The 21,701-nt window shown below is 40.3% G+C and overlaps 4 protein-coding genes across 6 annotated transcripts; 2 read left to right on the top strand and 2 right to left on the bottom strand.

Moving 5' to 3' along the window:
- Positions 1-1,205: 1,205 nt before the first annotated feature.
- Positions 1,206-2,469, top strand: lim2.5 (lens intrinsic membrane protein 2.5). The gene is made up of 4 exons (XM_067238507.1): positions 1,206-1,380; positions 1,617-1,766; positions 1,991-2,125; positions 2,270-2,469. Exons 1-4 carry the CDS (start codon positions 1,206-1,208, stop codon positions 2,329-2,331), a joined length of 522 nt encoding a protein of 173 aa, XP_067094608.1. The 3' UTR covers positions 2,332-2,469.
- A 129-nt stretch (positions 2,470-2,598) lies between these two features.
- LOC136944811 (pregnancy-specific beta-1-glycoprotein 4) lies at positions 2,599-5,345 on the bottom strand. 2 transcript variants are annotated; one of them, XM_067238718.1, is made up of 7 exons: positions 5,253-5,345; positions 4,772-5,077; positions 4,332-4,595; positions 3,912-4,184; positions 3,677-3,782; positions 3,401-3,569; positions 2,599-3,099 (listed from the first exon to the last, which is right to left on the bottom strand). In XM_067238718.1, the coding sequence occupies exons 1-7, from the start codon at positions 5,341-5,343 to the stop codon at positions 2,929-2,931; spliced, it is 1,380 nt and encodes a 459-aa protein (XP_067094819.1). In that variant the 5' UTR covers positions 5,344-5,345; the 3' UTR covers positions 2,599-2,928. The 2 variants fall into 2 exon arrangements, with proteins under 2 accessions (XP_067094819.1, XP_067094820.1); XM_067238719.1 differs by having other exon boundaries at positions 2,599-3,096.
- A 3,418-nt stretch (positions 5,346-8,763) lies between these two features.
- Positions 8,764-15,791, top strand: xrcc1 (X-ray repair complementing defective repair in Chinese hamster cells 1). 2 transcript variants are annotated; one of them, XM_067238180.1, is made up of 17 exons: positions 8,764-8,931; positions 9,736-9,828; positions 9,997-10,104; positions 10,501-10,659; positions 10,909-10,986; positions 11,288-11,411; positions 11,497-11,609; positions 12,005-12,173; positions 12,281-12,509; positions 12,663-12,779; positions 12,952-13,033; positions 13,172-13,265; positions 13,537-13,579; positions 13,988-14,142; positions 14,328-14,418; positions 14,606-14,681; positions 15,216-15,791. In XM_067238180.1, the coding sequence occupies exons 1-17, from the start codon at positions 8,881-8,883 to the stop codon at positions 15,321-15,323; spliced, it is 1,890 nt and encodes a 629-aa protein (XP_067094281.1). In that variant the 5' UTR covers positions 8,764-8,880; the 3' UTR covers positions 15,324-15,791. The 2 variants fall into 2 exon arrangements, with proteins under 2 accessions (XP_067094281.1, XP_067094279.1); XM_067238178.1 differs by having other exon boundaries at positions 13,534-13,579.
- Positions 15,792-17,172: 1,381 nt separating this feature from the next.
- Positions 17,173-21,193, bottom strand: LOC136943909 (myelin-associated glycoprotein-like). Its single transcript, XM_067237394.1, has 10 exons — positions 21,151-21,193; positions 20,413-20,769; positions 19,971-20,276; positions 19,605-19,868; positions 19,247-19,513; positions 18,548-18,814; positions 18,151-18,453; positions 17,935-18,022; positions 17,750-17,810; positions 17,173-17,616 (listed from the first exon to the last, which is right to left on the bottom strand). Exons 1-10 carry the CDS (start codon positions 21,191-21,193, stop codon positions 17,173-17,175), a joined length of 2,400 nt encoding a protein of 799 aa, XP_067093495.1.
- Between the last annotated feature and the right edge of the window lie 508 nt (positions 21,194-21,701).

Genomic DNA, 21,701 nt, shown 5'->3' with positions numbered 1-21,701 from the left:
ACTCAATCTGCATTTAGAGCAGAAAAGCTGTACTCATGTTTGCAGAAGCCTGAATGCTTAAATATAACTATTGAATCATTGTCATCTTTGTAGATAGATTTGCTCCATATTTTATTGTCATTCAGCTTTGGAAGAAACCATATCTTAAATCCACATTGATTTTATATAAGCACAAAGACTTACATGGCTATTTTAGGCTAAACTTGTCAGATACAGGAAATAAAATGTCAAATTATTGTTTTGAGCTGATTTGATATGTTTCCAGTGTCATGACCATGACCATCCTATCTGCTATTGGTTATTTTGAAAATGTCCATCTTTTGCTAATTGATACTCGTGCCGTTCTGACATGGTGCCAGAACGAACCAAGTCGATCTATGCAAAAATTACATACATACTTTTTCATGGAATGACATTTTATGCACTGTATATTGACAAATTGTTCTGTTGGTGTGGGGGTGGGAAGTGTTCACGACACGGAATTACATTTGTTGGTTGACAATTGTAACATTTATAGATGTCAGAGTAGTGTATATATCAAAAGTAATATGTTGCATGTGGATACAGTAAAATGTTTTTTTAGGTATAAAAAAAAAAACATGGTCATGAAGCCAATTCCGGACTTCAATAATGGCAGATCTTGTGTCTTGGGTCACAAATGTTTGTACCATATCAGTCAATATGTTGTAGCTGCATGGGAAGTGATTGAGAAAGAAGAACACACATGTATGGCTGGACATAGGCCAGATGTCACAACATCTGTTGTGAAGCTTTCAGTTTAAGCACACAACATTATGGGTGTGAAGTGTCAGATGTGTATCTGAGTATTAGGAAGGGGTGCCAGGTGTACAGCTTATTCATCTACTTTTATCACAGCCACAGCTTACATTGTAGCAGACATCGGAAACAACATCCTATATCCAATTGCAATTGGCCAATATGGAATATGTTGTATTAGGTAAAGCATCAATTTCAAGGATCATTCAAGTTCAATGTTTTGGGGTATTAATTGCTCAAGATATTTTTACCGTATTTATTTTGGTATTTTTTCTTATATATTATATAAGAATTTACCTCTAAAATAATGAATAGGTATTGAAAGACAAAGAGGAGCCAATACCTGCCCCATGGTTGCCTGTTTTTTTGACCCCTTCTCTGTACTTTGGTGTGCACTGTGTCTTGCCACTGTTGCAGTGTCCCTCAGGATGTACAGCTTCATGGGAGGGGGCCTATTCTGTGCCATTGTGGGGAACATCTTGCTGGTGGTCTCCACAGCGACAGACTACTGGATGCAGTATCGCCTGTCTGGCAGCTTTGCTCACCAGGGCCTGTGGAGATACTGTATGTCCGGCAAGTGTTACATGCAGACAGACAGCATAGGTGAGTGGATACCTTGGTGCTCCAGGAACACTTTGACTATCAGGCATTACTATTAGGTTGTATGGCTCAAGTTTCTGCCCAGTATAATGCCTCTCCTAATAAAACCTTTACTAGTTTTTCATTTTCTGGAGGTGACAGTATCAAAAGATTAGACATGGTGATAGAGAAAGTTTATGGTAAAGAAATTTGAACTATGGCTTTGTATGATCTTTGACATGTGACATCTCTCTCCTCAGCCTACTGGAATGCTACCCGTGCATTTATGATCCTCTCAGCCATGTCATGCTTTGCTGGCATAATTGCAGGAATTCTCTCCTTCGCCCATTTCTCTGCCTTTGAAAGATTCAATCGGTCTTTTGCTGCAGGGATCATGTTCTTCGTCTCCAGTGAGTCACACAGGACATCAAAAAGCAGATACATTCAAATGCAATAAACAAAATGTACAAATGTCAACACACAATCTGGACCCCCAAAGATATCCTTTGGCACACAAGACATTAAACACACAAAACATCAAATAATTTTCATATGGCAGAAAACCTCTCAACTGTGTACATATCTTACCTGGCAAATGTTCATTTCAGTATGTATACCTGTCATTTTCTTCCAGCTCTATTTGTTCTTCTTGCCATGGCCATCTACACTGGGGTGACAGTGAACTTCCTGGGGAAACGGTTTGGTGACTGGCGTTTCTCTTGGTCCTACATACTGGGCTGGGTGGCACTGCTTATGACCTTCTTTGCAGGTAAATGGGAAAGAGATGGCTGCGAGTGAGGTTTTGGTTCAGCACTGCCATGGTGGTGAATTTGCCAGTACTCCTCGAAAGGATTTCTGTCTTGGTTGACAAATTGTTTCACAATGTCACAATCATTTCTGTTTTGTATTGCAGGTATATTTTACATGTGTGCCTATAGGATGCATGAGTGCAGGAGAGTGGCTGGCCCCCGTTAAGAGGACTAAAATCACATTGAAAGCTGTTGGAATAGGTACTTTTTGCCCCAGCAATAGCTTGAATCCAATTTTTTACAGTAAACTCACTGTGACATTGGAAAATATGTTAAAAGTTATAAAAATGAATAAAGATAGTTTACATCAGGGTCTGTGTGTGTGTGTGTATAATCTGTAATACATGTTTCTTTGAATACTTATTACAATATTATTATGACTATTCTGATATATTTATAGATAGATGGAAAGATACAATGTTTCAGTACTCTTTCCAACTCTGTATGTTTGTCTAAATTAAGGATCAAAAACTAACAGCAGTTACAAACAAACCAATCGACTAATAATGGAACAACAACAATCCAATACAACAGATTACCTAAATGTAGGAAATACAGTCTGTATTTATAGCAGAAAACAAAGAATCTCAACATTCGATGATTGTCTAGCTAATAATATTGGCAATTGGCTCAAATGCATGATTAGCACTACATAGACATATACAGTTATACAGACAAATACAATTTCAAGCGTTAGTGCTGCATTGCCAAAAATTATTAGTGATTATCAGTCTTATTTGAGAAGTAAATCATTTGAGTGAACTCAGATGATCTCCAAGTAGATTGCTGTTTCATTGTCAGTGGACGTGGGGTTTCTAGGTCCTCTAAAAGCTCTGCATCCTCCTCTTCTTGACTCCCCTCTCCACCCCCACCTCTCACCTGCTGTCCTCTCTCCCTCTCTCGTTGCCGTCTGACAGAGAGAGTTATGCTGCTTCTGGAACAGAGATGATTGTGTATAATAGTTCACTGCATATCTATGATGTTTCTTTTGCATTTGAGCTGACTTTTTTCTCATAGCTGTCCAGGCAACAAGTGCTGGGCAACAATTTTGACATTTTATTTATTTAGCAGATGCTTTTATCCAAAGTGACATCCAAATAGTGCATAAAGAAACCGAAGACATCTCAGCAACCAGTCACCATTTCACTACTAAATACAATGTATTTTACAGTTTAATAATCACTTGTAACTACAACAATGTAAACTTTAAAAATATAAATACTCAAGTGAAGTACCTGCTTTGAGCGAACAAACAGAGGGGTGCAGTTCTGGTATACAAGCTGGTAGCTGCCATTGTTGTAGATGTGTGTAACTTCAGTGCAGTTGATGTAGAGGGGCATTGGGTCCTGGTAGATGTCAAATTCCCTGGGGTACACTGAAGGATGTCTGGTGCTCAGGACACGTCTATGGAAAAAAGAGAAAAATTCCAGATTGGAAGACAATTATCCATTCATGTCAGGTTGTTTCAGAGTGAGGAACGGTATTGTGCAATTCTCTTGACAGTTTCTTACTTTTTGACCCTTCTGTGACAACAACAAAGGAGGAGCATTGACAGAAGGAAGACAGGCACTGAGATGGTGGCCGCAGTTATCACTCTCCACAATAGAGAACTAGTCCCTGTCCATCAAAGACAACACAGGAAAAGATACATAAACTTAGCTTAATACAGTGCGTTCATAACGACAATGTGGTCACGACTCACAAAACACCTTACTGTTGAATGAAGGAAAGGTCTCTGCTGCTTACCTTCCCCTCCTTCCAGCAAGGTGTGAGAGTTGTTGCCTAGTGAATTAGTGGTAACACAGACCACTGTCAGTGGGGTAAACATGGGCCCCCTCATAACAGCAACTAGGGTCCTATTGTATGAGATCACTGATGTGTTATAACTGCTGGGTGGAAGGCTTCCGTTGACGGTCCAGGTGACAGCAGGCCTTGGGTTGGAGTCAACTGCACACAGACACAGCACCTCGAATTCCTTTACCACACAGGAGGAGGATCTATGGAGGATAAATGGCTTGTCTGGAGGAGAGATGAAGAGGTAGACAGAACAACAGCTTGAAAATGACCAGAATATTTTATAGTATGAAGTAGCATCAATGCATATAATGTTACCCAAACATTTGTTTTGAACTAAAAATAAAAAAATGTTGGTAAATTTAGGCTCACAGTGAATGTCCAAATCGATGGGCTTTGATTCTGACCGGCCGAACGCATTTTGTGCTGAGCAGCGGAACCTCATATCTCGGGTCACGTTGTATACTCGGATTGTGTTTGTGTGCTTCTGGAGGTTGACAACATATCCATGTTGGGTGTAGGACCAGTTGTAGTTTGACACAGGGGGGTCAGCCTTACAGACACAGGTAAGCAAAATATTCGCCCCCTCCCGAATGATCAAGCTAAGGACCTGGACTTCAACATCTTTTGGAGAGACTGGGGAAAAAGCAGTACAATACTATTGATTGCAGAAATATATTTCCATATACTCAGCGCTCTATCTTAGTTATGCAACCACAATGGGCAACAGTCAAAATGCAATTGTCACATATTGCCCTCTAAGGCACTACAGGTGAATATACCAGAGAATTCAGCTTTGGAGAACATCTTACATGTTACTTGAAAATGCTTCGAAACTGATGCTCTTCGGTCTCCTGGAAACACTGCCTCACATCTCAGCCTGGACTTGATGTGGGATGTGGCTGTAAAGGAGAGAGAAGCCAGAAGCATAAGCTTCTGGGCTTGGAGTTTCTCTACTCTCTGAGGCACACTGCTGTTCTCTTGGGCTCCTCTCTCCCAGTTCCACTTCAGTGTTGGGGGTTGGGAGGGGCAGAAATAGTTGACAGTGCAGTTGACGGTAACCACCTGTCCCTCTGTCACTGACTCCACGCCACTGATTACTGGGTTCTCTGGAGTGCCTGTCAGTAAAGATAAGAATTACTGTCAACCTTATGGTATCTTTATTGAAGTTACAGTATTACATCCGTAATGTGATAATGCTGGTTTTACCTTTATTATTATTTATCATTACCATATTATATAATGAGACCATTTTGTTAGAGAAGTTAGGAATAAAATTAAATGTCCTCTTACTTGAGACAACCAAGTGGACTCTCCTTGTTTTTCCCCAGTGTAAATCTCCACTCTTCTTCAGTGCCAACTCATACACAAGGGAGTCTTCCATAGTGACCCTCTCTATCTTCACTGAACAGTCTCCATCTGCTAGGTTCCCCCATAAAGATGTACGTCCCTGGAAGACACTATTCACCTGGTTTCCCTCCGCACTGTTAAACGCAGTGCTTCGCAAGGAAAAAATGCGTGACATACTGCTGTCCCTGTATGTCACCCTAACATCGACTCGTTCATGCCTGCTCTTCACAGAGTGAATGGAGAGGCGTGTAAAGGAGCAGGGGATGACAACACAGGATCCAACAAGGGCAGAAACACGCTCAGGGATGGAAGGGATGGGATCAAATGCATGGGTGTCCCTCCACAAAGCTGCTGTGATGAAACAAAGAGACATTGTATGAGTAATGATATGTCAACAACTTGGACCTGATGTACAATTAAGTGTTAAACAAGTACCGTATAGCGGCAATGAAGAATAGCACTCTCCTGAAGCTAAATATCACAAGGTGTTTCACAGTGGTTACATTTAGAAAAGGGGAAGGGGAATGCTCAAAGCTTGGTTGCTGTGAATTCCATGCATCATTAGGAAAGTCTGAGAATTATTGTGGTTTTTATGTTATTCTTATTTGTCACTTCTACTGACCATTTCAGAAACTCAGTAACTCAACTTTAATTGATTTTTTTTTTAAGGTAGGGTCTAAATAATCTTGCAGGACATCATTGAGTAACAGTTAATACATTTTTAAGGAAGGAAACATCCCAGACCTTTGCAAAAGACCCTACAAAAGAGTTTCCATCCCTTTTTTAATGTGCCAGTTTTCATCTAGCAGTTGAGTTACTGAATAGTAGCCAGCTAGCATAGCAACATGGAAACATGTTCTGCATTTGTAAAGGCATGGTCAGAAAAGAATGAACATTTACAAGACCTCCTTTTGTAGTGCCAATAACTCTGCAGACAGCTTTGCTAGTTCTGGCCCGAGCTGTTCATTTGTCCCTTTGAATGTCTTGATTCAAAACATTTTACACCTAATATTCTTGACACAGTATGATACAAATGATCTAGTACACACAGTAAAAACCAAACATGTAAGGGTTTTAATTTAAAAAAAACATACTTAATAAGTTTCTGTAGAAATCAAAAATGCATTTTGTCAGGCAATTTACTGAACTTGTGAACTGGCAATACTGTGAATTTAAATTTTTGGTAGCTTTAGAAGTCCTGTGTCCTAGTTGGCGCACAGGACTGGAGTATGGACTATATTTGTTTTCATTTAAGAAAGGTTTTGTGTGCAGAAGTTTTTAGGCAAGCAATGCAATGGTTTAAAAACTTTGAATTATTCAAATACAAGAACTTGCATATTGAAACATCTGAAGTCCATGCGTATTTATCCCTGAACTTGATGTTATTAATTAAAAAGTACACCTCATTCACATTTTCATTACTCAAATATTGGTTTATGATGAAGACTGCTTACTGAATGTAGTTTGATGCAGTAATATATCAAAAAGCAGTATTGGAAAAAGACAGGATCTAATTCAAGTCAAATCATTATTTAGTTACTTATTTTGCCACTTACCAAAGATCACAGTACAGACTAGCAGCATTCTGTCCAGACACATGACTGTGCTCAGCAGGCAATGACATTGTAAAAAAGAAAAAGAAGGAAGTTAGATATGTTTCATCAAGCATTCACGGTGTGTTCTTCTTTGTGGCGTGTACACTGCAAAAGCATTATGTACAGTCATTATTTTCCTTTAATTCAGTTTACAAAGCAATTATTAAATAACATTTTAAATGTCCACTTAATAATATTAGTGCTTGATGGTGGCAAGTGAAATATACAGTACTGTACAGAATATGCCTGTAGCTGACGCTACTGTTATTGTAGTTACAGTAAGTCTGTGAAGGCCAATTTGAAACTGAATTGTGAAGATATGCAAACAGGAGACAAATAAATTTAGCCAAATCAATAGCTCAATAGTATAGGATGTGTAACTGTCTTGGAGATTTATTTAAGAATATTATTTCATGCAAAGTCATCTGGATGAGTGAGTGAAGGACAAAGGAAAGAGCAGCATCAGCAGACAACTGCAAGAGACAAGACATGACGGAATGTGACTCACTCAAGATGTTTCCTAGTTTTAGATTTTGTGGTCACTAAAAATAACTCATTATGTGCTGATGTAATAACATCCACATACAAATAGGTTTAAAAAACTGTTAATATAACTAATATTTACAAACACTTTTCTGTCACAACCTCCAAGTATAGCTTAGTGCCTTGGAAAGATACTTGGATTCACAAAGAATGTTCAAACAGTTACAAACAACATTACGAACTATAACTAGAGAGGATACAATTTCTGGAGAAATTGTAGGGTGTGCTTGCTTGGGACAGTTGCACAGGGGTCCGTTTTTTAATGACATTTTTACAACTGATATTTCTGTATATTTTATATAAAAATGCATACTTATTATTTATAAAGATTACATAGATTTAAAAGCATTTTTTTGTGCTTTACAACTGAAAATACGAGTGAAGTGTAGAATTAAATATGATGTCTTCTCATTTCCCCTGCAAGAGGCAGCCTCATAGCTGAATCAAAACGAATACATTTGTACATTACACGTCACAATTGTGTGTCATATCACAAAGTAAAATTAGTAAATAGTTATCACCCTGGCCTCTTTGCTTGTGGCGTTTCTGCAGCTGCCTTGCAGTAAAGCAGTTAGCTTAGCTATCTCCCAGAAGTTAACGAGCTGCTAAATTAATGTTCTGCTAGAGGTAGTCACGCGAGTTTTCGTGACGTTAGTGACGTAAGTAGCGTCATTGACTCTGGCTAGCAAGTTAGCCACCTTTAGCTTCAAAAAACTTACAAAAAACTTAATTGCCACAAAAACTTAATTTCCACTTAAACCATGCAACAGAACGTAAATCCCAATAGAAGCAACTCAATCGCTACCAAGACGAAACTTTTGACACCTAGGTTGTCTATGTAGGCCAAATATTGACTGAGTTGTAGGGGGGCAAAAAGAATAATAAAAAGAATAAAAATAATATATATGTGAGAGAACAAAGGTTGTGCCCTTGCCGAAGGCAAAGCACACCCAATGAAGAGCAAGAGGTGAGAAGTTACGTAATAAAAAGAACATAGGCTGGAAAACAGGCCTACGCATTGATACATAGAGCATCACTTCTTGTTGTCTAAATCGTGTAATCTCCAAACCATATAAGATACACACACAGGTTTAAAAAACATTGGTTTCACTATCTGCGTGGCAAAATAAGTCATAGCATTCGTTTATTGAGTAGACCATAGGTACAGACTGGGTGCTGAGGGCGATAAAAACGTGACCCGGAAGTACTCTAGTAGTGTTGTCAAAACCTCAGACCGGTACGTTTTCTGTTTCCTATTGTTAGCCAGATAGCCTGAAATTCTTAGCTTGCTTGCAGGCAGTCCAGTCGGTAGCTGGTTGCAAAAATCTTACAGCCTGTAAAGCGCTACTTAATTTTAGAGGTCAATGAACAGGGAAAGCTGACAAGGAATTGGAATTGTTTAACTTAGCACCTCTACGAGTGGCTAAATTAATATGCCCGAGATCAAACTTAAGCACGTTGTGTCTTGCAGCAGTGAAGACAACGTAAGTTGATGTGGTGTGTGAACAATGAGTATGACATGAGTATACATATTAGTGTGTACATTTACTCCCTTACATTAACTAACATTAGTAGTTGTAGTATACTCATTAGCAGGAGTCTTTATTAGTTGAACTCATAGGCCGATACGGTGCTCTGTGATTTCATATTGCATTTTTTTCCCTCATAAATATAATCACAGTATCCCATGAAGACAAGCGAATTAAACGGTGACGGTTGCACAGAAGTGTGACCCTTGATTTAGTATTTTGTTAAATCTCCTTTGACAGTAGCAGCTTTGAGTCTTATGGGTAAGATGCCTCAAGTGAAGGACTCCTGTATTTGGGGAGCTTCTCCCATTCTTCTTTGCAGTTCCTGTCAAGCGCTGTCAGGTTGGATGGGAAGGTTTCTGCATAGCTATTTTTGGGTCCTTCCTGGTTCAGGTCTGGGGTCTGGCTTGGGTTACCCATGGACATTCACAGATTTGTCCCAAATCCACTCCTGCATTGCCTTGGCTGTGTGCCCCAATCAGAAGTCCTGTACGCTATGGAGCACAGCATCCTCACAGCATGATGCTGCCACCACATCGAGAATGGTTTTATTATTTTGTTGCCTTTTGGCAAATGTAAAGTTGGAGTTAGGCTGTACCATAATGTGGGAAAAGTGGAGAATTTTACATACTTCTGTACTGTTGGGCTTTTGGTATGTGGAAAACATACCAAAGCCCTGACTATGTTTAAATCGTCAACAAATTATACATTAACATTGTCACTAACAAGTTGAAACAATATGAATTGTTTTTGCTGCAGACACACAAAGCTGAGAACCTGCTGAGCTCTGACACCTACAGGAAATGGAAAGCAGCAAAGGCTGGGGAGACGCAGACTTCGGTCATTCTACAGGTCCGGTTTGAGTCACTGACTCGAGCACCAGATGTTCATCTTATGTTTACTTTATCGACAACTTACACTTTTTTATGTCCCAATGGTGGTGATGGGACATTTTGATTGAATATTGTATCTGTCTGTGTGTCTGTTGTCTAACTTCCATCCACCCCACCATTTTTACAGTTGGAGAAGGAGGAGCAGTTGCACAGCATAGACATAGGAAATGAAGGGTCTGCTTTCATTGAAGTGCTGGTGGGACGCTCAACCTCAGTCAAAGACCAGGACTTTGAGGTATGCAATCATGATATTGTGACTTTCCCCTCTAACATGTGGGGAAAGTCACAATATTGCACAACACACCAGTGATTGGTATCCACAGTGTAAATGCTGTAGCTATCTGATTTAACCCTTGTGCTGCACAAGGGCACAACGAACCATCATTGTGTTGCGACCACTTTACTCAATACAAAAACAAATAAAAAGCATTTTCTTTTAACCTTCGCAATGTGGGGGGTCTGAGACAGCCCGACTGTTAAAAGAAAATGCTTCACTTTGTTTTTGTATGCGGTAAAGTTGTCGCAATACGACGGTGGGTCACAATGACTGATGGGTCAGAATGACCCGAAGGTGTGTATTTATTGACGTTAACTGTTTTGAACAACATTTTACACTTTCTCTGTTCCATAGGTTCTGCTGGTTACATCCTCCTTTATGTCCCCATCGGAGAGCAAGAACGGCACCAACACCAACAGGGTGCGTTTTTTTGGACCCAATCAGTTACAGAAGACTGCTGCTCAGGAGAACTGGGATCGTGTGAAGATTGTATGCAGCCAGCCATACAACAAGGTGAGGCACTTTGGACCACAGTTTTGGTTCATCTGAAAATATATGGAAATTTTGCAGCAGAGGACTGCGTAAATTATCTGCAGCATAACTATCTGTCAAATACAGTGGTGCATGGGTAGGTGAGTCTTCCACGATTCCCATTCTGTTTAACAGTGTTTGAATTTTTTCTGTATACTCGTATACAGACACTGTTTCGTAACTCTAAATAACAATGACTACTTGAAATGTTTCTTCCAACTTCCTCCTCAGAGCATTGCGTACGGGGTGGCCTTTATTAAGTTCCATTCACCGCCAGACAAAGGGGAAGCAGCGACCAAAACGCCCCCGGTAAGACAGCCATGCCTGTTGGCAACATCCAACAATGGGGGATTTGTATTCTTTTTACCAAATAGTCCCTTCATTTTAGACCAAATGGAATGCCAAGATGCAGGTTCACTGAAAGTGGCTTTAACCTCTTAAAAGCGTATTTTTCAAATGTTCCTATTAATCTTGAGAATAAACAAGAGAAACAGCCAGTATGTTTTTTTTGTGAACTCTTACCTACAATAAAATTGACAAAATTCCATTGAAGTGTCAAGCTCCTACTTTCTCCATACCAACTCCTTTCTCCATCATCATCCCCTGATAGAAGTTAACCAAGCTGGGCCAGTTCAGAGTAAAAGATGAGCCCTCCTCGGCAGGCCCCAGTCTCCAGCCTGGAAGCTTATTCTTCAACAGGGAGAACGCATCCAAAACCAGCCCAACACTCAAGGGTAAGTCTTATTATAAATCACAAAATCTACATAATCTTTTTTTATTTTTTTTCATGCTGCTTTTTACAAACTCTCCTTTCTTCAGTCTCTCCTCAGAATGCAAAGTTGAGCTATGCATCTGCAGCGCTGCAGTCAGGTGGTGGGTCAGGCTCTCCTCTTCTCTCAGCCCAGCCCTTGTCCAGTCCGTCCCCTACACAGGTAATGGAACCCACATTCCACAACATATAATTAACTTTTCTTAGATTTGTTTCAACATGTTTCATGTTAATGTTTCTTTGAACATTTACATGAACAGATTAGCAGTAAATAACTTTCTTAGTAAAAATAGAAAATGTTATTTTGTATATTGTGGAACTGTGGGAAAGGTGCAGATGTATTGCTTTGCTTGCTATGTATTTCCAATTCTCCAGTGTCAATTGTTCCTTAGCCCACTGCAAACAGTTTTGTTTTTTTTCCTGAAGAACTAAAACTGTTGTTGTTGGCTGCTATAACCCACCCCAGTTAATGGTACTTGTACTAAGATTTTGTATATTCAATGTATATAACTTGGTTCAACTGTATTATTTACTTTAGCTTTCTCCCTTGTGTCTCAGGCACCAGTGAAGAGAAAGTTTGAATTCAGTAAAGAGCGCCAGTCTGCCCCTGCCGTTTCTCTCTCTAAGAAAGCCAGTCCCCTGAAATCTCCTGAGGAGAGCCCTGCCTCCCTCAAACCCAAAGCCAGGCCCAGCACAGCTAGCAGCCACAGGCCCAGCACAGCCAAAGGTGAGATAGACCACACACACACTGCATACTCTGACATGCACACACACATCTATTTAAACACTCAGGTGTCCACACGTACATTTAGTTCCATGTATTTTGTCCTTCAGAGGAGACCCCTGACAAAAAAAGGGACAACTTGAAACCAGAGACAAAGCCCAAGCCTGCTAAAGACAAGGCCCAGGACTTAAAGCAGGTCCCCTTCAACCGTATCATGGAGGGGGTGGTGTTTGTACTGAGCGGCTTCCAGAATCCTTTCAGAGCGGAGCTGAGGGACAAGGCCCTGGCCATGGGGGCTAAGTATCGACCTGACTGGACAGCAGACGCCTCACACCTCATGTGAGTGACAGCAGCCGTGACAACAACTTTATCCTAAATAGGACGGCATGCCTGCATGATTGACAATCAGTTTATAATCCTACATGTGAATCAGTGAGCCGTCCAGGGCCTCCTTTCTGTTTAGTAATCATGGCTCTGTGCATCCTCATACAGCTGTGCCTTTGCCAACACCCCTAAGTACAGCCAAGTGAAGTCAGCAGGGGGCATGATTGTGCAGAAGGAGTGGGTGCTTGACTGCCACAAGAAGAAACAGAAAATCCCTTATAAACGGTAAGAACGGAAACCATTAAATATTATTTTAATGCAGCAGTGGAGTGAGATGGACAAGCTGAACGAAAAACATGCTGAACATGAGCCCCTGTCTGGGATTCTGTTGTGGGTTCCTCCTTGTCTCCTCTACTTTTGTTACATTTTTCTCATTTGCTTCTGCATCTGAATCTAGGTATTTGATGGACGGTTCGGAATCCAGCTCAGAGGATGAAGTAGAGGAGGATGAAGAGAAAGAGAAGGAAAAAGAGAGAAAGGTACAATTTGGCTCAAAACGGAAAATGATAGAGTAACATGACGTCAAATAATCGTCTTATCAGGGCAGATGGTTATATTCTAAATTCCTTGTTTTCATCATTTATTAACTATTCTAAATATGTGTCTCTCTCTGCCAGACTCCACAAAAGCAGGAGAGACAAGTCACTCCTAAAAAGCCACAGATAAAGGATGAAGACATGTTTGGCAGCTCCACAGATGCTGATGAACCAGGTCTCATTGCTTATGGTCTTATGAGACATTCATCTATTATAATCCTAGGCAACAAACTAAAGGTTGTTCAGACCTATGATTATGCTAGTTAAACAACAGTAGTCGGTAACAATCCACTTCTAAATAACAACTGTCAGTTGTGGTTTGTTCCTTGTTCAAAGACAATTCACATAACCTCAATTTTCAGTTCCAAGTAGTCCTATTCATTTTTCATAAGAAATCTTTTCTTTAATTGATTCACCAAATAACCATTTCACTTCACTTACAGAAGACATGGACGAGTCTGGCATGGACACAGAGGATGAGCTAAAGAGGTAACTACCTATAAATAACATACATCACTTCTTTAATAAGCCACCAATACAGAGGACTGCTCCTGCTCAAATGTATTTGCAACATCGGTGAGCTGAATGAATGTCTGTCTGGATAGATGGACAGGTGTTGTTCTTACGATATTTATCAAGCAGTGTCTATCTAACTAATGCTGCAAGTTAGCAAAGTCTGCTTCATGGGCCATGAGACATGGGAGTAAGAGAAGGTTGGAAAGACATATTAGAGGCTTTTTCAACCTCTCTATAATGCAATAATCTGTTATTGAGACAATTCAAATGTAAATGGTTCCAATGGGATCTCCGTCACTTGTCAAGATTGATGGCATTGCTCTATTATTGCTATTATGAATCTGCTAAGACATACTGTCTTTTCTTTGTTGTTTACAACAGGGTGGAGAGTGTGAGGAGGCAGAAAAAAGTAGAGGAGAGGAAGAAAGGCGAGGAGAGGAAGAAAGACGTGAAGGATGAAGACTTGTATGGGGGGTCGACAGACGAGAATACCGATGCTGAGGCGGAGGAGAACAAGCCCATCCCAGAGCTGCCTGGTGTGTGGCCCTCTGAGTGTTTGTGTGGGGCTTTTCTTTTGGTTCTTTCTACCCGTCTCTCTTTCTGTCCCCATGTTTGTCTAACGATGTTCTCAGTTTTTCACTCTTCATAAATGTCACATCAGGTAAATGTAATGGTTATTCTGCTATTACTCACGTTCTCTATACCATACTGGCCCAAACAGACTTCCTGACTGGCAAGAGATTCTTCTTGTATGGCACATTCCCAAACAACGTGAGACGCTTACTACTGCGGTATATCATAGCGTTTAATGGGTAAGTGTGCATGTCTATACACTTTTGAAAAAGGATACCTGCAATTTGACAACTATGCAATATATATTGTGAAAGAAGCGGTTGGACTGCTGGTGGTCAATTTCTATGGAGACCTAAACCCTTTTTGCTGGTAGCATTTAAAGAGAAAGACACTTTCTCTTAAAGTTTCTCTCACGCTTTTTTCCAGGGCTGTGGAAGACTACATGAGTGACAAGGTCCAGTTTGTGGTCACCAGCTCAGGATGGCACAACTCCTTTGAAGATGTGAGACCTTGCTTTTTGTCACCTGTGTTTTTGTGCTGCCTTTAAAGGCTGACTTTGTGGCCTCTTGATGAACACAAACAAGTATATCTTGATGCTAATTCAATGACCAGAAATGCTTGAAAAAGTCCATACAGGTGCATACTGGGCTGGTCTGCCTAGATTCCTGACTTCAATCACATAAAACAACATAAACATAAATTCTAATGCCATCTGTGAGACACGCCTAATCACCCTATATCATAGCCCAATCATACTAATCCACTTATGGATGAATGGAAACAAATCCTTCATCAATGTTCCAAAATCTATTGGAAAGCCTTCCCAGAGGAGGCTGTTATAGCAACAAAGTGGGTACCAACACCATAATAACACCCATGAATTTGGAATGAGGTGTTTTACGAGCAGTATATACTATTGGTTCTGTAGTATGTCATTGACCCACATGTCACAGGAATTATTTAGGACAAGGATTTGGTTCTTGGCCATATTCACAATGTTTTAAAGTCTTTCTCTCTGTGTTGTTCTCCCTAACAGGCGCTGATGGAAAATGGAAATCTGAGTTTTGTCAAGCCTGCTTGGATATTTTCCATCAATGATCGTCAGAAGTTGTTGCCCTATCAGCCCTTTACTGTTGTCCCATAAACTTCTGGAGGGCATGTACATTAAACACACACAGTATTGTAACTGGGGATAGAAACGTGAAAGCCATAGACGCCTGTTTCACTCATGAAACTTTCCTCTTCATGATTTAACTGTTGTGACTACGTGTAATGGGATGTATTTTCAGTGTCAGATCTGTTTTTTAGTCTTTTTATCTGACTTAAAATTGTGGCATACCTGCTATGTTCTTCTATTAAAATACACGCTTTTGTTGTTCTATATTTTGACTTGTCTAAGGCATGGTTGGTCCTGTTTGTACTACCAATTTTGTACTTTTATGTTGTGACCCATATTTATTTAGACATGTTTTAAATCCCTTGCCTATACAGATAGTGGATTGTGAGCCTATTGCATTCTACACCGTGTGCAACAAATTATTCCCTCTTTGCCTGGATATGGTGTTTGTTGAACATTACCAACATACAAATAGAAGATTCACTTCAGAACTTTTGTACTTGTGTTGACCTTTTATTTTTCTATTCCCCACACCTAGTGTATAAAACCTAGAATGGATCTTGACTTCAGCAACAGTTAATGTGCAAATGGAGATCTGTACCCATGCTATCACAGTGGCCTAGGGTCACATGGTTTATGTGTAAAAGTGTAAAAAATGTCAACAAAAAATACTGTGCACTGGCAGTGGACCTTCACATCTTCACATTTAAGATAATAATGAATATTGTCTGCGTGGGACATGAATAACGTTCTCCATGAAATGCGTTTATAAGAGATCCTTCACAACATGAACCAGAGGGTGGCAAAGTTCCCGGTGGCACTGACCTGTAGCAGTCATGGTACCCTCCAGGGAACATCTACACATTGTAAATGCTGATGAAGGACAAGGAGCAGTTTGTTACAGCTCATCAGAACCACTACTCAGATCAGCCAAGGACCTGCTATTGCCACAACATATTTAGCAAAGACAGGGTCCTATGTGTTTTTCAATGATGAATGAATAATCACTGTTCACACAGCAATGTACTATTACTATATTATTCCGTTTGTGGAGGTATTGGAACACATATTTATGGTATCTTTTATTTTTTTTATTAAAAATTAAAATAAAGTTCAAGTTTATCCCTCTCCAGACAACGCGTAAGGAAACACTACAGACACGCACTGACACTGACTAGATCGAAGGGCTAGAGTGGCAGACATACAGTGCTAGTCTGGGTCAATGGGTTATTTGTATATTAGTTTTTTAACTGACACTGTACACATGTGATTACATCACCAGTGTGTCACTGTCTTAATGAATGACACAGTGTGAATACATTGACTGTTTAATTGTGTTTACTTTCTCCTGACAATTTTTACTGTTGAATCTGGAATAATCCGTCTTGAGAAACAACAGATACAGTGATCTATACCTGTAATATTGTCCTGCTGAATTGTTTTACTGTGGAATCAATCAAAACGAGAACAAACTAAATTAGTATTTATTTTCAGAATTTAAAAAGTTCACAAAACCTTGCATGTCACACACCCCCTTTGATTAATATTTTGTTACAGAATATAGTTATGGTCTTCCATATTTATTGAAAGTGCACATATTTTGTCACTTCTGACAGGTCCATCATGAAATAGTCAGTTAATATCAACATGTATCAGTAAGCATCAAAAGGCAAATATAAAAATCCTAATAAACCTCAAATTACCTTGTTAAATATTTTATAATGTAGATATAGAAGCCATACCTCTTAAACTCACACTCCTCATCATATAAAATGTCAGCGGAGTCTCCTCTGAACCTGTTTCATGTATTTCTTCCTCCCTTCCTCGTCCTCTTCCTCAAGCATGTCCAAATGACTCATCCTGCCTCCCATTAACACTAGCTATGGTCTGAACTTGACCCATTCATGACCTCCCCATCACACAACTGCTGCTCTGTGGTCAGCTGTGACAAATAATCAACTCCAGTCTTTGGAGGACTGTCCTGTTTAGAATGTCCCTGCTGGGCATCCGTATGCTGGGAAACAGTCCCACCCTGCAGCTGTTGAACTTCATACTCCGCTGGTACTGGTCCGGCTCCTTTTGTCCCCTGGTTTAGGGATGCCTCAATCTCTCCTTTTTCCTCCACCCGGCTACCCGATCGAGACCGTTGACTGATGGCTGTGTACTCAGATGTCTTGGATGACACTACCCCCACCCTGGACTGGAATTTGGTGTCTACATCGGCGTAGTGAAGGTCACCCTCACCATCCCTGTCCTCCCCTAGGAGCCCTGCGAGAATGGGTTGGTTCTCATGGACCACATCTTCCTCTTGAGTGAAAATCTGAAGAAAGAACCCCTCATGAGAGGTTGAGACTGACCTGGACAGTCACAAACTGTCCCAATCGCCTTCAGCAAGGCAGGCCTTCCTCATTGGCTTATTTTGCGAAACCACTGTCATTCATATTCACATTTACCTTATTGGTTACTGCTGTGTCTTCTGGTCTTTGTTGGGGTAACTTCTGGCAGTGTCTCTTACTGTTAACAACACAAATACAATGTAAACAGTACAAGTATATAATTGTAGATGTTTATAGACCCCATGAAAAAGATTAAGTTACTGAATGTGTGTGTCATGATCTGTAAGCACAATATCACTCACCAGTGGCTGAGATGTATGAAAACACAAAGGATCATCATCGCCAAAGATCCCGCCGCTGCTCCAATCAAGATAGAAAATGTGTGGAAATCTGCATTCAAGGCACAGGGGTAACTCACTTAGTAAAGTATAGAGATGTCGTCTTTGGGCACATTTTCATTTTCAAAAACTCATACTGTAAGGCATTGGGGAACTCACAGGGTACATTCTGTCACCTACCTGTCCATATCTGGGTTGCCACCGATGAGACATTCAAAGCCAGGTTATCAAATCCTATTGAGTTGTTACTGAGGCAGACCAGTGTTGGTGTATACTCTAATGACTGCCTTACAGTGAGGGAGCTACGCAGCTTGGCAAATCCCAGGGTCTTTTCCTTGATAGACAATTCATTCGATTGATTGGCAGACTCTCCGTCTAACTGCCATTCCATTACAGGCAAAGGGTTCCCTTGACTTTCGCAATAACATCTAATATGTTGAGTGGTTCTAATGCAGCGGGAAGACGGTAGGATCTCTGGAGCAACTATATGGGAAAAATATAAATACATCATTAGGATTACTGTGTTAAACATGTAGCATATGTAGTTAGAAATAGCAACAAGCAACAAGTTACATACACGTTACATCTACACTGATAGCTTCTGAGTATTCAACTCCATGGTCATTCAGAGCCTCACAATAGAACTGCTCACTGGACAGTTTGGTCACATTAAAGGTCAAATCTGGTCCAAATTCCCATATTTTTTTTTTCCAACCATTGACTCTGTACCAGGTGAAGTTCTGCACAGCTGGGTTAGCATCACTGCTACAGGTCAGTGTCACAGAGCTGCCTTCTACCACTGAGCCAGAAGGACTGACAGACACTGAGGTGTTCCTGGGGGGATCTGAAATGAAAAAAGTAATTAAATATTACAACTTAAGTTGATATTTACTTTTATATCATCTTTGATTTACTGCACAATAACAAAAAAAGAAACATGCATGTAATCCCAAACTGTTAGTTGGAAAAAGTCCTGCTTATAATTTCTCTAAGAAGTGATTTTTTTCAGTGTACTACACAGCTGGCAGACAACACTGCAATCGACACAAGTTCAGATTCTGGGTTGTCACGCAACAGGACAATGATTCTCTGTCATCGGTTCAGACACAATCTGGTCACTTGTCTCAGACCGTTTGTCACAGTTTGAATGGCTTCCAAACAGTGTTGTAATCATCAATTAACACTGACATTGCTATTCCAAAATGGTTCAAGGTCCATGGATTCCCTCTCATACACTGCTTGTTTCTGTACCTCCTAAAATATGAATGAGACTTACATTCGATGTCCAGTTTAACGCTTGATGATTTTTTCAGCCCATGTTCATTCAGTGCCTCACAGTAATACTCTCCACTGTGGCTTGAATCCACCCTGTCAATGATGAAGCTCTGTCCAAGTTGTATTATGTTCTCATCCCCATTGACTCTGTACCAGGTGTAGTTCTTCACTTCTGGGTTAGCATCACTGATGCAGGTCAGAATCACAGAGCTGCCCTCTATCTCTGAATCTGAGGGGCTGATGGAAACTGAGATGTTCTTTGGAGGATCTGGAAAGTTGGAGACAGACATGACTGGCTGGATGTTACCATACACACAGTTTAACAAGTTGAAGTGTTTTTCACATGCAAAAAATCTTACACTGGACATCTAATTCAATAACAGACGAGTTCTCTGCCCCATGTTCATTTCTGGTTTCACAGTAGAAATGTCTGTTTTCCTCTGAGACTTGGGTAGTTAACTTCTTTCTAGATCCCACAGAAATCCCCAGGTTCCCGTCCGCTCTGTACCAGTTGAAGGATTTCACAGCTGGATTGGCATCACTGTTGCAGGTCAGAGTCACAAAACTGCCCTCTAATATTGAAGTGGAGGGACTGACAGACACGGAGGTGTTCATGGGAGAATCTGAGGGACAGAGCATGTACAAAGCCTCAATAACAATAGAAACAAGATCTACCAATTAACATATATTGTACAGTAAGATGATAAAACAAATAACATACTTACAAAGAACAGTGACAAACAAACTTCTATCTGTTGATAAGTCCCTGTTGCCATCTTGTCTCTTGTAAAGTGCTGTGCAAGAGACTTTCTGTCCATTGTGAAGGTACGAAGCAGTGAAGGTGAGGATGGAAGTCATGAGATTATCTTGGTTTTCCTGCAGGTTCTCTTGAGTGTCACCTAACCTGGGGGTCCATGTCAGAGTTGGGGGTAGAGAGGGGCAGGGGGCTGCAGCAGAGCAACTCAAACTCACTGGAGTGCCTTCCAGCACCTCCACTCTTCCTGGAGTTAGAGAGGGTTTGGCGGGAGTGTCTGAGTGAAAAATTACACACAAAAATCCAATATCAATAGTAGAAGCAGGTACAAATGAGTTGATTAGAACAAACCAACGTACCATTTATTGATATGATCAAGGAAAATGCATAGGTTTTAAATAATGATACAGTACCTCTAGTTTTTATGCTGACACTTGTGGCAAAATTAAATTTCAGAGCATTGTCACATTCAAGTCTAAAGTAATAATCATCCTGTAGGTGAGATGGGAAGTTATTTAATATTGTTGTGCAATCCTTCTGAACTAGGTTTCCCGTCAAGTTTCCCTGAATGGTGTTCTCTGTATTGGTAACACTGGAATCATAAACTTGCACCCTGTTCCAACCTCTCCTCCATATTCCTTTACATGAAGGATTTAAATAGGAGTGGTATCCAGTGAACAGGTGGAAGGAGCATGGAATTATTACACAGGATCCACTCAAAGCCTCCACACTTTGAGGTAGGAAGACAGCCCACTCTTGGCACAAAACACCTGGAACACACAAGATTTTGACACTAGTATGATAAAATGAACAGCTTTATCAGAAATTGTGTAACATCTCAAGTGCATTATACAAAGCTATACTTCTTATATGCAAGCAGTACATGTTTTGGAGGCAAGCAGTATGCTTTTCAACTTTGTGCATGAGTTCAGACAAAGGTCAACAAGCACACACTTGTTTATTTAATGAAATTGGGATTTTTCAGGGAAATTATGCACCTTTATGACACATTCAACAAAGTTGACATATTATATTTTTTTTCAGACAGTACCTAGTTGTGACTGTGTTTTCCAAGATATAACCAATCAGGTGCAACAGTGTATTTTAATACCAAAACAAAAAATGGACTAGGCCACCCTCCTGTTACCCACCTTGCAGTATGAAAACTATCAGAAGTCTTACAGCTGCAGTCATATTTATGGGTCAGAGTGGAGCAGATGGGCTTGGAAGCTGGACACAGAGAGAGAACAGACTGACACACAAGCCTCCAGACATGGTCAGACACCCCCCCCCCCCTCACACAGAGACAACAGTAGGAGTATTGTATGATTTCACTTCAATTACGATTTACAGGTATGACATTTTGCTGATATAACAATGGACTATTAGTGTAGTTTCTGCATCTAACCCAAGCCAACATTTGATGTGGCATTTAAATGGTCCACTTTCATGAGCAGAAATAGCCAGACGTTCCACTGATGAGTACAGCACACCACAAAGACACGTTTCAGTCAATCATGATGTTGATATGAAAATGCCTGGGTTTGTCTCCTACATTTTAACAACCTGAATGTTTTGTCATACACAAAGTGATGTCTTAATCAGTAATTTATATTTAGATGTATACTGCATGTCTCATATTTGCTAATACAGAACATTAGTTGAATGACAGATCTTACCTTGTATCCAGTGTCTTTAGCTG

Source organism: Osmerus mordax, chromosome 6 (assembly GCF_038355195.1).
Source record: "Osmerus mordax isolate fOsmMor3 chromosome 6, fOsmMor3.pri, whole genome shotgun sequence".
Classification (NCBI taxonomy): domain Eukaryota; kingdom Metazoa; phylum Chordata; class Actinopteri; order Osmeriformes; family Osmeridae; genus Osmerus; species Osmerus mordax.
The sequence above is the reverse complement of the archived record's forward strand: the minus strand, read 5'-3'. Positions and strand labels throughout refer to the sequence as shown.

Coding starts and splice junctions, on each gene's coding strand:
- lim2.5 (XM_067238507.1), top strand. CDS start 1,206: ATGTACAGCTTCATGGGAGGGGGCCTATTCTGTGCCATTGTGGGGAAC. Junction 1,381..1,616: donor CATGCAGACAGACAGCATAG/GTGAGTGGATAC, acceptor CTCTCTCCTCAG/CCTACTGGAATGCTACCCGT. Junction 2,126..2,269: donor GCTTATGACCTTCTTTGCAG/GTAAATGGGAAA, acceptor TTTGTATTGCAG/GTATATTTTACATGTGTGCC.
- LOC136944811 (XM_067238718.1), bottom strand. CDS start 5,343: ATGGAAGACTCCCTTGTGTATGAGTTGGCACTGAAGAAGAGTGGAGAT. Junction 5,078..5,252: donor AGTCCACTTGGTTGTCTCAA/GTAAGAGGACAT, acceptor CTTTACTGACAG/GCACTCCAGAGAACCCAGTA. Junction 4,185..4,331: donor CATCGATTTGGACATTCACT/GTGAGCCTAAAT, acceptor TCTCTCCTCCAG/ACAAGCCATTTATCCTCCAT.
- xrcc1 (XM_067238178.1), top strand. CDS start 8,881: ATGCCCGAGATCAAACTTAAGCACGTTGTGTCTTGCAGCAGTGAAGAC. Junction 12,174..12,280: donor CAGGCCCAGCACAGCCAAAG/GTGAGATAGACC, acceptor TTTGTCCTTCAG/AGGAGACCCCTGACAAAAAA. Junction 13,266..13,533: donor CACAGATGCTGATGAACCAG/GTCTCATTGCTT, acceptor CTTCACTTACAG/AAGACATGGACGAGTCTGGC.
- LOC136943909 (XM_067237394.1), bottom strand. CDS start 21,193: ATGACTGCAGCTGTAAGACTTCTGATAGTTTTCATACTGCAAG. Junction 18,454..18,547: donor TATCAGTGTAGATGTAACGT/GTATGTAACTTG, acceptor TTTCCCATATAG/TTGCTCCAGAGATCCTACCG. Junction 17,617..17,749: donor ACACAGCAGTAACCAATAAG/GTAAATGTGAAT, acceptor TTCTTTCTTCAG/ATTTTCACTCAAGAGGAAGA.